The sequence below is a fragment of the Miscanthus floridulus genome, chromosome 7 (assembly GCF_019320115.1).
Source record: "Miscanthus floridulus cultivar M001 chromosome 7, ASM1932011v1, whole genome shotgun sequence".
In the NCBI taxonomy this organism is placed as follows: domain Eukaryota; kingdom Viridiplantae; phylum Streptophyta; class Magnoliopsida; order Poales; family Poaceae; genus Miscanthus; species Miscanthus floridulus.
The window spans coordinates 92,631,218-92,646,254 of record NC_089586.1 but is presented as its reverse complement, the minus strand read 5'-3'; the positions used below and the strand labels follow the sequence as shown (position 1 = coordinate 92,646,254).

Genomic DNA, 15,037 nt, shown 5'->3' with positions numbered 1-15,037 from the left:
GTTGGTTGGTAAACTTTTTTTTTTAGGAAAGTTAATTGGTAAACTGGATACTGAAAGAACGAAACTTTAAGAAAAAAAGCTGGAAGGCACGCTTTTTTCGACTTCGTGAGCCCGCCAAGAGCCCGAGACCAGCTAAGTCGGCCCATCCCATTTTACACTCCGCAGCCCACCAATTCGGTGAAATGCGATTGGGTTCAAAACCCAGCCCAACCCATCTAACCCCGACACTGCACAGCCCGCACCAGCACAGCGCCACCGCACTACGGCGTACAGGAAACCGGCAGCTATGCCCGACCGCCTCCTCTCTGGTTCTCTCCTCCTTCCTCCCTCCCGCCCAGATCTCCACGAGCTTCCAGAGAGCAGCAGCAGCCTCGCCTCCACGCGCCACGAGGACGGACATGGCGGCCTTCACCAAGCTCGAGGACTCCCCCATGTTCCGCAAACAGGTGGCGCCACTCGCCCCTCGCCCCTCGCCCCTCTGCCCACGGGGCCTCCCTGATCCGGCCCCTTCGAGGCATTGTTTCGTGTTTCTTGGAATCTCGGTCGTCAGTTGGATTTGGGTTGATTTGGGTGTGTCGAATGGAAGGATTCGATCCGTTGTCGGAGTCTGGGTGGCTGTGACGGAGCTATGGCGGATTTGGAACATTTGTGTGCGGGAGATCTCGGCTTGGTAGCTTGATCCAGTGTGCGTTGATCGTTTTGGATTTGAAACACAGGGATTTCTGAGCAGAGTTGGCGTTTTCACGTGATTTCCGTGTTTGTTTGGACGAATTGGGCATGTTGGTGAGAATTAAGTCAATCATCCTCAGATAGTTCGGGGTTGATTTCTTTGAAGGGGTTAGAACGCTTTGATGACAACGGCGCAACTTTTAAGATCAAAATTTGCTGTTGCATTGCACAACATATCTGAATAGAAGGGGGTGGATCCTATTTGAAGTTTGCTCATGGATGGACATGGTGCAAAGGGTAAAGCTTGCTTGAGCAAATTTTCAGCTTGGCTCAAGTTTTTACAATGGTTTCCTGTTTATTTTTGTTTTGCTGAGGACACTAGTTTCCCCATTTCGAATTGATGGTTTCATTTTTGTTGAATCACCTGCTGGAACAACAACAATCCATTTTTGTTGAATCAGCCTGCTGGAAATTTTATAATGAAATTGGCCCCTCTTAAAAACATCCCTGCTATTCTGTTTCTTATAGAAATCAAACAAAAAAAGAGGTGTAGGCATTGGGCTTAACAATTTTGCTGGGTAACTTGGCTCACTAATTTCTCTCCAGAATTATCAAATTATCTCTGTTTGTTGCCCCCAAAACCTTGTTTTTGAACTTCAAAACAAACCTATACATGCATTTAAATTATTGTCCCGACTTATTTCCAATACCTGCAGGTCAATTCTTTGGAACAACATACTGATGAACTGAAAGAACGGTGCTCAAACCTGCATAAAGGATGTAAAAGATTCATGTATGTTTCTTGATTATCTCCTGTTCCACATTTGCATACATTTGAGGCCTTCTAACTGCACATAACTTGAGGCAAATGCCATAAATGTGTACTGTCTTATTGCATAAGTTTCTGATAAGGCCCCTTCACAAAAATTCCATTTAGTTCAAGAAATACATTCAATATTTTTTTCTTTACTTTGCTGTTCCAGGTTTCGTGTTTTAGTTTTTGTAATGTTCCATGAGCTAGTGCTTTTTTATTATGTTGCTAATCACCTTAGTTTCAGGGGATCACTTGATGAGGCATATGCAGGGGATCTATCATTTGCAGATTCTCTGCAAGCATTTGGTGCTGGTCTGGATGACCCTATTAGTGTTGCCATTGGAGGTCAGCAAACCTCTGTCTAATGTGTTCTGTCCTTCCATCCTATCTATATCTAGTAGAACAATAGCAACAACAAAGCCTTTTAGTCCCAAGCAAGTCGGGGTAGGCTAGAGTTGAAACCCAACACGTGCGTTTTTTCTGTTTCCATTTTCTAGTTGTCTCACTGTTACTTTGAGTATTTTGGATATTTACGGCATATTTGTTTTAATGTCTGTAGATCAGAACAACAGAATCTTAGAATACAGAAATAGTACAGATACGTACATATCCATGCACTCGTTAATTAATCAAATTTCTCCTATTTAAAATTGCATAGCATGACAATTGATAGCTACAAATTTACAGTCATTTATGGTGTTTCTCTATTCATATTGTCTCAAAACCATATTCTTTACTATGTTGCAGGGCCCGTGATGTCCAAGTTTACTACTGCTTTCAGGGAGCTTGGGACATACAAGGAACTCCTTCGTTCTCAGGTACTACTATCATACACGGTCGAAATTGGACCTATAATTTCTCCTGCATAGGTAGTTCATGTAACACAAACGGAACGAAGAATTGAAAGGAAAATAGCATTACTGTTTTTCTGTCTGAGTTTTCAACTCAACACCAGGGCTTGCTCCTGTGAGTCTGGGCATGATCTGTATTCTTTTCTTGGCATGATCTGTATTAGTTTCAGTTTACAATATTCACATTGTTCCTTTTCTTACTTATGTTTTTGAATTATTTCTGGAACTTCTATACTCAATCTGCCACCTGCAGTTTCACATATTTTACCACCTATAAAGTTCTTGGATTACTTTGTAAATTTCAAATATATTCAATAAACTGAAAGCACAAGTGATAAAATAAGGGTTGGAATTTGCAGAACCACAACAGAAAAAGTATGAGCGATGCTGTTATGACCGGCATCCAGTACTCCAGGCGAAGGCCCAGCAGTGGCTAGAGGATGCGGCGGGTTAGGGGGCTTAAGGCCCATATTTATCATATTTTACATAATATTAGAGTTATTTTCTATTATTATTCAGAGACATATAAATACCTGTAAACTCTATTGAGGAAATTAAGCAGAAACAATTATTGTTTCCGGCTTCCTCAGGGAGCCGGGAGAAACCCTAGCCGCCGGCTTCTCTCATCCGTGAACAGTACCGCGGCACTGTAGCGCCGGTACTGTAGCGCCGCTACCCTCTCCCTCCGTGAGATCACGGCGCCCCGCCGTGGTCCATCGCGGTTTAAGCCTCGACCCCCGATCACCCACCGCTACAACCTACGCTCGGTCAGAGGAGGAACCTCGGTTCCTATCAGCTTGGTACCAGAGACCTTGTCGATCATGGACACCCCCGCTGTCTCCTCCGCCGCGCCATCGCCGGCGATCCCGCCGGTGCCGACCGCCTCCACCGCGCCCCCTGCTACGGCGGGCGTTCTGGTGGTGCCGCCCTCCCAATCCTTGCCGACCACCGTCGCGCCGCGGCGGCTGTTAACGCCCGAGGAGGTGACGACCTCCATCGTCAATCTCAGCCATGGCGTGAAGGAACTGCAGGACATGATGAAGGCGTTTCTGAGCGGCCAGTACGTGGTTCCACCACCACAGCCGTCACATCCTCCTCATCCGCCGCTGCCGTTGCCCTCATCCGTCTCGGTGCCGCAAATCACTTACCCCTACGGGATGCCTACGGACTCCATGCCGTCGCCGTCGACTTCCGTTCAGCCGTCGGTGTCCCAGGTCCCGATCCATATGCTGCAATTTCCGCACTCGCCGTCGCCGATTCCGGCTTGGGCCCTTGGATCCTCGGCGGCGCACCACTCCATGACCGCGCCGCTATACTCCTCGGCGCCGCCTCGGTCCACCATCCCTCAGGTTCCATCGACGGTCGCCCATGGGGGACCCTATGCAGCAGGGACCCTGTACGGCGGCGTGGACGGGCCGCTGTTCCACGACACCAGCGACTCCGTGGCGGCCTACGCGGCCGTGCCACCTGGGGCCGACCAGGAGGGTCCCTACGAGCGCCCTCAGCAGGCCATGGGGGGCGGTCTCGACCGCTTGCCGCCCAAGACGCATCGCCTCGAGTTCGCAACGTACGACGGCTCGGAAGACCCCCTGAATTGGCTCAACCACTGCGAGCAATTCTTCCGGGGCCAACGATGGCCGGCCTCCGACAGAACGTGGATTGCGTCGTACCACCTCCGGGGCCTGGCGCAAACCTGGTACTACGCCCTCGAGCAGGATGAGGGCATGCCTTCTTGGGAGCGCTTCGTCGAGCTGTGCCGCCAACGCTTCGGACCGCCAGTTCGTGGTACTCGGCTGGCGGAGTTGGGGCGCTTGCCGTTCCAATCTACGGTCCAGGAGTTCGCCGACCGCTTTCAGGCGGTGTCCTGCCATGCACGTGGCGTCTCGGCAAAACAGAAGGCCGATCTCTTCGTCGGGGGCCTTCCCGAGTACATTCGGGTGGATGTGGAGATGCGCGATCCCCAGGACATCCAGACGGCCATGTACTTGGCACGGGCTTTCGAGTGTCGCGCGGCAGCCATGCCCACGGCGCCACCCCCGCGGGGTGCCCGGCCTCCACCTCGTCCCGGCCTGCCCCCGCGTGCCCCGCCACCAGCAGCGGGGGCTCCAGCTCAGCTGGGCGCTGGCCCCGCGGGCGGGCAGGGCGCCCCTCCCGTGCGTCAGTTCCGTCGCCTCACGCCGGCGGAACAGTTGGAGCGCCGCCGTCAAGGGCTGTGCTTCAACTGCGACGAGCCCTATGTCCGGGGCCATGTGTGCCCCCGACTGTTTTACCTCGAGTCTACGGACTTCGTCGACGAGGCAGCCGGGGAGGTGCCTGCTGCAGAAGCCGACGCAGCCGCCTTTCCAGACGAGCCGGCCGGCCAAGGTGTGGCCGGTGATGCAGCAGACGCTGCTAACGCCCTTGTCGTTTCTCTCCATGCTGTTGCAGGAATCCGGCCGCCCAACGCCATGCTGCTCCCCGTCACCGTCAAAGACGAGAGTTTCCTCGCCCTCTTCGACACCGGCTCCACTCATAATTTTGTCCAAGGGGCTGTGTTGCGCCGTTTGGGCCTGTCTCCAGCTGGGGGTGACCACCTCCGTGTCACGGTCGCCAATGGTGAGCACGTGGCGTGTGAGGGCATTGCTCGGAACGTGCCCGTCCGCATCGGCGACGAGGACTTCACCATCACGTGTGTTGGCCTCAACCTGGGCGCCTTCGACTTCATCATCGGCTTCGACTTCATTCGCACATTGGGCCCCGTGTTGTGGGACTGCGACGCCCTTACCATGGCGTTCTGGAGGGAGGGCCGCCGCGTCACCTGGCAGGGCGTGCCCGGCCCTCAGACGCCCTCCCCACAGCAGCCGGTGACCGCGGTCACGACTGACCCGCGGCTACCTCTCCTGGATCGCCTATTGGCGCATCACGGTGACATCTTCGACGAGCCTACTGGGCTCCCTCCGGCGCGCCCCTACGACCACCGCATCCACCTGCTGCCCGGGACGGCCCCAGTGGCGGTGCGGCCGTACCGATACCCGCAGCTGCAGAAGGACGAGCTCGAGCGCCAATGTGCAGCGATGCTTGCCCAAGGGATCATTCGGCCGAGCACTTCGCCGTTCTCCGCGCCCGTCCTGCTGGTGCGCAAGGCGGACAAGTCATGGCGCTTCTGCATCGACTACCGCTCCCTCAACGCCAAGACCTCCAAGGACAAATTCCCAATTCCGGTGGTTGACGAGTTGCTGGATGAGCTCCATGGGGCTCGTTTCTTCACCAAGCTTTACCTTCGTTCTGGCTATCATCAGGTGCGCATGCACCCGGAGGACATCGACAAGACGGCTTTCCGCACCCATCAGGGCCACTTCGAGTTTCTGGTGATGCCATTTGGGCTCTCCAATGCCCCGGCAACCTTCCAGGCGCTGATGAATGACGTCCTTCGGCCTTACCTGCGGCGGTTTGTGCTGGTATTTTTTGATGATATATTAATTTATAGTCCATCATGGGCCGAGCACTTGCAGCATGTCAACATCGTCCTCCACGCGCTTCGGGTACACCACCTTCACTTGAAACGATCCAAGTGCTCGTTTGGCGCATCGTCGGTGGCCTACCTGGGCCACGTGATCTCCGAGGGCAGCGTCGCCATGGACGCTGACAAGGTCGCCGCCGTGGCTGCGTGGCCCCTGCCGCGCTCTGCCCGTGGCCTGCGTGGTTTCCTCGGCCTCGCGGGCTACTACCGGAAATTCATTCAGGACTTCGGCATCATCGCCGCCCCACTCACGCGCCTCTTGCGGCGGGACGCGTTTGTGTGGGACGACGATGCTTCGGGGGCATTCGAGGCGCTCAAGCGCGCTTTGACCACAGGACCTGTTCTTCAGATGCCAGACTTTACTAAGCCCTTTGTGGTCGACTGCGACGCGTCGGGCGCAGGGTTCGGCGCCGTCCTCCACCAGGGCGTCGGGCCCCTCGCCTACTTCAGCCGTCCCTTCGCGGCCCGTCACATCAACCTAGCGGCCTACGAGCGGGAGTTGATCGGCTTGGTTCAGGCCGTTCGTCATTGGCGCCCATATTTGTGGGGGCGCCACTTTTTGGTTCGCACTGACCATTACAGCTTGAAATTTTTGCTTGATCAACGATTGTCTACAGTTCCGCAGCATCAATGGATCAGCAAGCTATTTGGTTTCGACTTCTCGGTCGAGTACCGGCCGGGCCGCTTGAACATCGTGGCAGACGCTCTCTCTCGCCGGGACTTGGCAGATGGGGGGGGCAGCCGTCCTGGTGGCCGCGGCTGCAGCAGCCCTACCTGTGTCGGGACCATCCTTCGAGCTTCTGGACGCCATCCGGCGGGCAACAGCAGCCGCGCCTGACGCCCAGCAACTGCTGGCGCAGCTCCAGGCGGGGGAGCTGGCGGCCCCATGGCGCCTGGCTGACGGCCTTCTGATCCATGGCTCCCGCGTCTACGTGCCGGACAAAGGGGACTTGCGCCAGCAAGTGCTCCTCTTGGCTCACTCAGCTGGCCATGAGGGCACCCAGAAGACGCTACATCGACTCCGTGCAGATTTCTACATCCCTCGTGATCGTGTGTTGGTGCAGGACCTGGTGCGTTCTTGCACCACATGCCAGCGCAATAAGACGGAGACGGTTCAGCCCGCGGGCTTGCTGCAGCCCCTAGACGTCCCCACCCAAGTGTGGGCGGATATCTCGCTGGACTTCATCGAGGGCTTGCCCAAGGTTGCGGGCAAGTCGGTCATCCTCACGGTGGTGGATCGCTTCTCCAAGTACGCCCACTTCATCGCGCTCGGCCACCCCTACACTGCTACGTCCGTCGCTCGTGCCTTCTTCGACGGCATCGTTCGCCTTCACGGGTTTCCGCTGTCCATTGTCAGCGACCGGGACCCCGTGTTCACCGGGCACGTTTGGCGAGACATCTTCAAGATGGCGGGCGTCCAGTTGCGCATGAGCACAGCTTTCCATCCGCAAACGGATGGCCAGTCCGAAGTGGTGAACAAGGTCATCGCCATGTACCTCCGTTGTGTGACGGGGGATCGCCCCCCCGCGCGTGGGTGGATTGGCTGTCGTGGGCGGAGTACTGCTACAACACCTCCTTCCACACGGCTCTTCGCGCCACACCGTTTGAGGTCGTCTACGGTCGCCCTCCTCCGCCGCTGCTGCCCTATTCGCCGGGTACAGCTCGGACCGAGGCTGCAGATGCGCTTCTTCAGTCTCGGGATGAGATCCTCGCCGAGGTGCGCCAACGTCTTTTGCAGGCTCAGCAGCTGTCCAAAAAATATTATGATGCCGGCCACCGCGACGTCGAGTTCCAGGTGGGCGACTGGGTGTGGCTGCGGCTGCTCAACCGCACAGCCCATGCACTCTCTCCAGGGGCCAAGGGCAAACTCGGTCCTCGCTATGCCGGGCCGTTCCGCGTCTTGGAGCGTCTTGGAGCGGTGGCGTATCGTCTACAGCTGCCCGAAGGTGCCCGTCTTCATGATGTCTTCCACGTGGGATTGCTCAAGCGCCACCGCGGTGACGCTCCAGCAACGCCGGCCAGCCTGGCGCCGACCTTTGACGGCCGTTACACTCCTGCCCCGGCCAAGGCGCTACGTGTCCAGCGACGCCGTGACACCTGGCAGGTGCTGATCCAGTGGCATGGTTTTCCAGAAGAGGATGCGACATGGGAGTCCGTCGACGAGTTCCGCACCTTCTACCCCGACTTCCAGCTCGAGGACGAGCTGTTTGAGAAGGCGGGGAGAGATGTTATGACCGGCATCCAGTACTCCAGGCGAAGGCCCAGCAGTGGCTAGAGGATGCGGCGGGTTAGGGGGCTTAAGGCCCATATTTATCATATTTTACATAATATTAGAGTTATTTTCTATTATTATTCAGAGACATATAAATACCTGTAAACTCTATTGAGGAAATTAAGCAGAAACAATTATTGTTTTCGGCTTCCTCAGGGAGCCGGGAGAAACCCTAGCTGCCGGCTTCTCTCATCCGTGAACAGTACCGCGACACTGTAGCCGCCGGTACTGTAGCGCCGCTACCCTCTCCCTCCGCGAGATCACGGCGCCCCGCCGTGGTCCATCGCGGTTTAAGCCTCGACCCCCGATCACCCACCGCTACAACCTACGCTCGGTCAGAGGAGGAACCTCGGTTCCTATCAGATGCATTTTTTATTTGTTGAAAGATATTTATTTCTATGTTGCTATAAATAAAACAGATAGGAAGAAAGTGCCAAAAGGGTTCCTTGCATCCAGTAGTGGCTGCATTATCTAGAAGCAGGAATTTTGTGTTGAATATAATAATCATTTGTTCTACGATGGAATTTTTGTTCGCCCTCGCAATACACTGATGTACTAATCTGATGTCTCTAGATTTGGTAAATTTCTTTTGCTCAGGGCATGCTGATATATCACTTGTATAAACAGCACAAATGACTATTTTTTTGCATTCTAATTATAATAAGCATTTTCCCTCCAAACAGGTTGAGCACATGCTTAGTGATCGCCTGTCACAGTTCATTAACGTGGATTTAAATGGTGTGAAGGTAAACTCCCTCCTCTCCTTTCCGCCTGAAATCCGCTCAACACAGCATACTTGTAAGTTGTAACTAATATTATTGTGTAACTGATAGGTTGTAACTGAAGTAAACAATATATTAGGTCAGGTGCTGATCTTTTCAATGGGCAAATGACTTTTATGCTTGTGGGACCAGACTTCAACCCTCTTGCTTCCGAGTTCGGACAAGGAGCAGAAAACCTTAAATAGTCCTAAAATCTTTTTTTTTTGAACGCAATGGCAGGAGCTCTGCCTTTCAATTAAGTGGGGAAAAGAGAGTTTATGTACAAATTAAGTTAGTCGAGGATAGGAAAGGAACCCCCCCCTCAAGCATGTAAAACACCCGGCCCACCGTAGAGGGGGCATCTGCTACACATAATCGATTGCTCTCTTCCTTTGCTCTATATCATCCTTTATCTTTGAGGCCACCTGCGGCACCGTCTGTATCTTGTTGTCGAAGATTCTCCTATTTCTTTCTTTCCAAATGTTCCAGAAGGTGTAGATTAGTACCCCGTTCAGCCTCCTACGTTCTGATCTTGGCACTTTCGTCGTCACCTCTTCCCACCATGATCTGATATCGGTGGGTTGGACCTGGGGTTGCTGCTGGATCTGAGTGAAGTTCTCCCACGATAGGATATGATTCCAAACCCCCTTAGCGAAGGGGCAACATAGGCATAGGTGGAGGCCGGTCTCTAAAGGGCCATTGCAGAGCACGCATTGTTGATGGTGTGGCCACCCTCTCCTCTGTAGGTTTTGTGCCGTTAGAATTTTATCTTGCACTAAGATCCAGGCAAAAATCTTGCATTTGTTCTCCACATGCGCATTCCAGATCAACTCTGTACTGAATGAGGTGAGCGAGCCTCTGAACTGTATTCTGTAGGCCGAGCGGGTGGAGTATTTCCCATCACCGGTCCACCGCCAGGTGATGGTGTCCTGGACGCCCTGCTGCAAGTGCACATCTTGTATTCGTATCCAAAGGGACACAAACTCCTCAGTGTGGACAGCGGAGGTGATTTTCCTCTGTAGCTTGCGTATCCAATTGTTGTTCCGGAGCTCTTGTTTCACCGTTCGGTTTTTCCTTGAAACTAGGCAAAACAAGTTTGGTGCTAAGTACCTCGGCGCGTGTCCATCGAGCCAATTTTGGTGCCAAAAACTAGTCTTTGCACCATCCCCCAAAGTTATAATGATTGAGGAGTTGAAGAGGAGACGGTCATCATCAGAGCATGGAAGCTCGGAGCCGTTCCAAGGCTTGGAGTCGTCCATCCATTCCTGCCAAAGCCATCGTAACCGGAGGGCTCTCCCAAATCTATCAAGGTCGATGACGCCTAAACCACCCAGATCTTTTGGCCTGGTAACAGTTGGCCAGTTAACAAGGCAGTGTCTGCCATTGGCGTCCTCCTCCCCCTTCCAGAGGAACGATCTCCTGATTTTGTCAATCTTTTTCTTAGCCCATGCAGCTAGAGGAAACACCGTGAGGTGGTAGGTTGGCATGGAGGAGAGGACAGATGTTACTAGAGTGAGACGTCCCGCTCTGTTAAGCCATCTTCCTTTCCATTTGGGTAACCTCTGCCCGATACTGTCTATGAGAGGTTGCACGTGTATCTTTTGTAGTGCTCTGATGTGGAGTTGCAGGCCCAAGTACTTGCAAGGGAAGGTCCCTCTATGACCGTTGAAGGGTGAGAGGGCTTGGTCTAGATCAACGTCTGCGCAGCTGATTGGGTGCACCGAGCTCTTTTGTAGATTGATATGTAGTCCCGAGAATGATCCAAAAGCGTTCAGGATGGCCTTGACGGCTTGAACATCGTCTTTTGTGGGGCTGATGAAAATGGCGGCATCATCCGCATACATGGAGGTTCTCCATTTTGCCGCCACGATTGGTAGGGGGGTGAGTATCCCATGTTGGGTTACCCGGTCAAGCAGCCGTTGAAGCGGGTCCATAGCAAGGATGAATAACATGGGTGAGAGTGGGTCTCCTTGACGGACGCCTCTGGCATGGCTAAAAGGGGTCCCCTGTCGCCCATTAAACAAGGGTGTGGAAGTGGATGTACGCAGGAGGATAGAGATCCATTCGCGCCATCGTTGTCCGAAGCCTAGGGCTTGCAGAATCTCGAGCAGGTACCCCCAATGAACCGTATCAAAAGCCTTGTGGATGTCTAGTTTCATGAATAAAGCTGGTATCTTTTGCTTGTGCAACCTTTGAACTGCGCCCTGGACGTATAGGAAGTTATCATGGATGCTTCTCTTTTTTATGAATGCGCTCTGGCAATTGGAGACAAGTTGGTTGAGTCGGGGGGCAAGTCTGTTTGCTAACACCTTAGAGAAGATCTTCGCAATGCTGTGGACGAGGCTGATGGGTCTGAAATCAGTAACTCTTGTTGCATCTGCCTTTTTGGGTAGGAGGATGATGCAAGCCGAATTTAGCCATTCGAAGCCCTGGGCGTTCAAGTTGAATAGGCTGTTCAATGCCGCCATTATATCATCCTTAATGATTTCCCAACACGCTTTGAAGAAGGCCCCCGTGAAACCATCCGGTCCTGGTGCTTTGTCGGAAGGCATGGAATATATATTGTATTTTATCTCTTCCTGGGAGAAAGGCAACTCTAGATCGGAGAGATCGTGTTGGTTGTATTCAAGGGATTGCCAATTTAGTGTGGAAACTCTCTGTGTCGCGGCGCCAATGTGATTTTTAAAATACTCACGAATGACCTTTTCTTTCTCTTGATGAGCCACCGCGACCCCCCCATCCGTATGTAGACAATGTATGTAATTCTTTCTCCGGCGTGCGTTTGCTCGAGTGTGGAAGAACTTTGTGTTAGCATCCCCACAGCGAATGTACGTTAGTCTCGATCTCTGTCTGATTCTTGATTTTTCGATGGCCTCGAGTCCAGTGCTACGGGCTTTGAGGCGGCGACATAGGTGAAGTTCTATGGCAGTGAGCAACCTATGCTCTTGGGCTGCTTCTAATTGTAGTAGCATGCCTTCCATCTTGGGAAATACTCCCTCCGTCCACGAATAGAAGGCGCAACTCCCTCCGACACAAAGACCAAGATGCGAATTAAATGTTGGGCCTCCAAATTACTGTGACGCTGCATGCGTGCATGCAAAAAACCGGCTGCCCAATTAGCTTCCACATGAAATCAATTAGCGTGTTGTCTTGTGGCCCCAATCGCTTCATTTTCTCGGCCTCATAGGCCATGCGATCGTGCATGCATAGGAACCGAGGAGTCAATTAGGCAGCATAATAAATACTGCATGCGTGTAAAGACTTGGCCGCCCTATATTACGGGACAGTAGAAAAAAACAGTTACGCCTTCTATTCGCGGACGGAGGGAGTAGGAACAATTGCCTTTCCATATGGACAGTAATGTGGAAGGTAGATTTTAACACATTGCTTACTTGATATATGTTCTTTACTTGCTCTGTATAGGATTGTCGGCGACGTTTGGATAGGGCTGCAGTGGCTTATGATCAGGTGATGCTTTGATTTTGACTTATCTGACTACCTTCTTTATTTTTGTTCATGTGGCATGTGTTAGATGATAAATTACTGAACAGTGTGACCTTGTTTTTCTATACCTTTAACATGTTAGTGTAATACACTGTGTATTAAGATTCTGGTGCTATTTGTCAGGCACGTGAAAAATTTGTGTCAGTGCGAAAAGGGACTAAAGCAGAAGTCGTGACAGAACTTGAGGAGGTACGTTGTGAACTTCTGACTAGCCTTTTTTTTTAATTTTGTTTTATTCTATTTTATGGGCTAGATGAATGTATATTTAGCTTTCATGCCGCCGCTCTAATTCTAAGTTTACAGGATCTACACAATGCCAAGTCAGCTTTCGAAAGATGTCGCTTTAACTTAGTATGTACATCAACATTTTTCCACATGCAAGTATATTGTTCAGCCTTTCCGATGATCGACTTTGCTGTAAGGAATTCAGGTACATGCCCTTGCCAACATTGAAGCAAAAAAGAAGTATGAGTTCTTGGAATCAATAAGTGCAGTGATGGATGCCCATTTGAGGTATTTTAAGCAGGTATGGAGTCCTTTCTATGTGCTTAGTAATTTCTGGTCTTTCGGTTGCTTGGGTTCTGATTTGATTCTTTATGATATAGGGATATGAGCTACTGAGTCAAATGGAACCATTCATTCACCAGGTTTAATAATGTCTCATGCCACAGTGGTCTTTAAAAGAAATATTCAACCTTATCAACATGACCCAGCTAACCAGGAGTTAACAATTGCTGTGCTAAGCTTGAAGTGTTGATGCAGGTTCTAACATATGCACAACAATCAAAACAAATGGCTGTAAGTGAGCAAGATAAGCTTGCAAAGAGAATCCAGGAGTTCAGAACTGAAGAGGAAATAGCTAATGTGAGAATGGCTAGCAACGTAGACACATCCACTAGCGGTGATGGTATCCATGTTGTTGGCCTTCAGTCCTATAAAACGATTGAAGCATTAATGCAGTCAAATGCCAACGGCGAGGTATAATTATCTGTTGTGAAGCAAATTAGTAAATCTTCACCAATACCAGGATAAACTAGCTTAAAGCTTATTCATGCTGCTTCATATGACGATTGAAGAGACTCAGTGTTGATAGATAGAATTTACGTGTAGTTGAGATGAGCTTTTCTAACATTGTACTAATTTGATATGCATGAGCCTTCCTATAATCAGAATCTAGGCAAGTGGTATCCATGATTACCGCCATTTTGGTTCAAAATATAGTATTTATTCTTACATCATTTCCCTTTTGTAGTTATACTGGGCTGAAGTTTTATTGTTTGGTAATTCATAATTGTTTTGTGAACTTCTATTGCTTGTCCTTACTAGCCTGTTTCTTTGTCAGGTTCAAGTTATTAAACAAGGTTACCTATTTAAGCGTCCTCAAAATACACGTGGTGAATGGAAGAGGAGATTTTTTGTGCTTGACAGCCATGGAACTCTGTACTACTATGGGAATAAAGGAAAATCGGTATGCAATCTGATTATCTGAATTGGCTTGGGAACATATACAGAGCTTGGCACTCAGTGTCAGGAGTTCTTATTCTTTGCTTGCATGAGTAGGCAAATTTGTATTTGTGATGAGCCCTGGTTGGGTTGGGGGTGATGGCGTGATGGAGTATAGCAGGAGAGGGAGGAGGCGTGCGGCCAGGGAGAGGGAGAGAGGAACAGCGGAGAGCTGGAGAGGGATTAGAGGGAGGAGATAGGAGGATGAACCTCTATTTCTTTCTTAATCAAAAGGGTACATCTTTCCCTATATTTATAGTCCCTAGTGGACTTGCACACCAAGTAATCTATGGGTAGAATCCTTATAGATCTGGACTCTCCTTTCCTAAACAATCTCTATTTTCTTTTATTCTAATCCTTATCTAGTCCTATTCCTAATTCTTTTCTATTCCAGACTCCTCCTGGGGGGAGGCTGACGGCTTCTCCCGAGCCGTCGCCTCCCCTGCTGCGCATGCGGCCAGGCAGCCTTGGCCCAGGCTCCGGTCGCCCAAGGCCCTCCTTTGGGCCTGGCTGCTATTACTAGCTGCAGACATGAAACTTACTAGCTAAGGAAAGTCTGCTTGGCCTGCGTGGAGAAGCTTCTTAATGGCAATGACGTGTGTGTGTGGTGTTGTTGTTGTGGTGGTGTGTGTGTTGGGGGGTTCTTTCCTCGCAGGGCGCAGAACCAGTTTTTTTAGGGTTGCAGTACATAATTTTCACGTCAAAATTTATGTGCAGTAGGTATTTCAAGGGATGTGCTGGATTATTTTAAATGCAGTGTATTGTATAATTTATCCTAAGATGCTAATTTGCTTATGTTGTTTTTTTTCTGTACTTTACATGTACCTGTTTCTTTTATTCTCTTGGAAGCAAGGAGTGTCATCACAACAAACAGCTGGTGAAGGAACTGGTGTTTTTGGTCGATTCAGATTCTTGAACCAAAGAGCTTCATCTCAGGGTGAAGATTCATTATCATGTCATAGAATTGATCTCAGAACTTCAACAATTAAGATTGATGCAGAAGAAAATGATTTAAGATTTTGCTTCAGAATAATCTCACCCGTTAAGGCATACACATTACAGGTAACTGCATAGTCCTCAGATATCGAACTTTCTTTGTGTAATTCATGTTTTTTGGTATTTCCTGAACAACAGAACAAGTGAATAACACATTTTATGATTTTT

General features: G+C 50.6%; 2 protein-coding genes across 2 annotated transcripts in view; both read left to right on the top strand.

Moving 5' to 3' along the window:
- Positions 1–267: 267 nt before the first annotated feature.
- The window catches only part of LOC136467314 (ADP-ribosylation factor GTPase-activating protein AGD2-like), a 28,127-nt gene continuing 13,357 nt past the window's right edge, over positions 268–15,037 (top strand). Inside the window, exons 1-13 of the mRNA XM_066465964.1 lie at positions 268–446; positions 1,386–1,462; positions 1,728–1,828; positions 2,231–2,301; positions 8,789–8,851; positions 12,290–12,334; positions 12,494–12,559; positions 12,674–12,721; positions 12,801–12,896; positions 12,976–13,017; positions 13,133–13,348; positions 13,713–13,838; positions 14,723–14,935. Of these exons, the coding sequence (XP_066322061.1) occupies positions 399–446; positions 1,386–1,462; positions 1,728–1,828; positions 2,231–2,301; positions 8,789–8,851; positions 12,290–12,334; positions 12,494–12,559; positions 12,674–12,721; positions 12,801–12,896; positions 12,976–13,017; positions 13,133–13,348; positions 13,713–13,838; positions 14,723–14,935 (1,212 nt within the window). The 5' untranslated portion in view covers positions 268–398. The remainder of the gene's footprint in view (positions 447–1,385; positions 1,463–1,727; positions 1,829–2,230; positions 2,302–8,788; positions 8,852–12,289; positions 12,335–12,493; positions 12,560–12,673; positions 12,722–12,800; positions 12,897–12,975; positions 13,018–13,132; positions 13,349–13,712; positions 13,839–14,722; positions 14,936–15,037) is intronic.
- On the top strand, positions 2,719–6,522 carry LOC136462250 (uncharacterized). Its single transcript, XM_066461375.1, has 2 exons — positions 2,719–6,344; positions 6,451–6,522. The coding sequence occupies exons 1-2, from the start codon at positions 3,156–3,158 to the stop codon at positions 6,520–6,522; spliced, it is 3,261 nt and encodes a 1,086-aa protein (XP_066317472.1). The 5' UTR covers positions 2,719–3,155.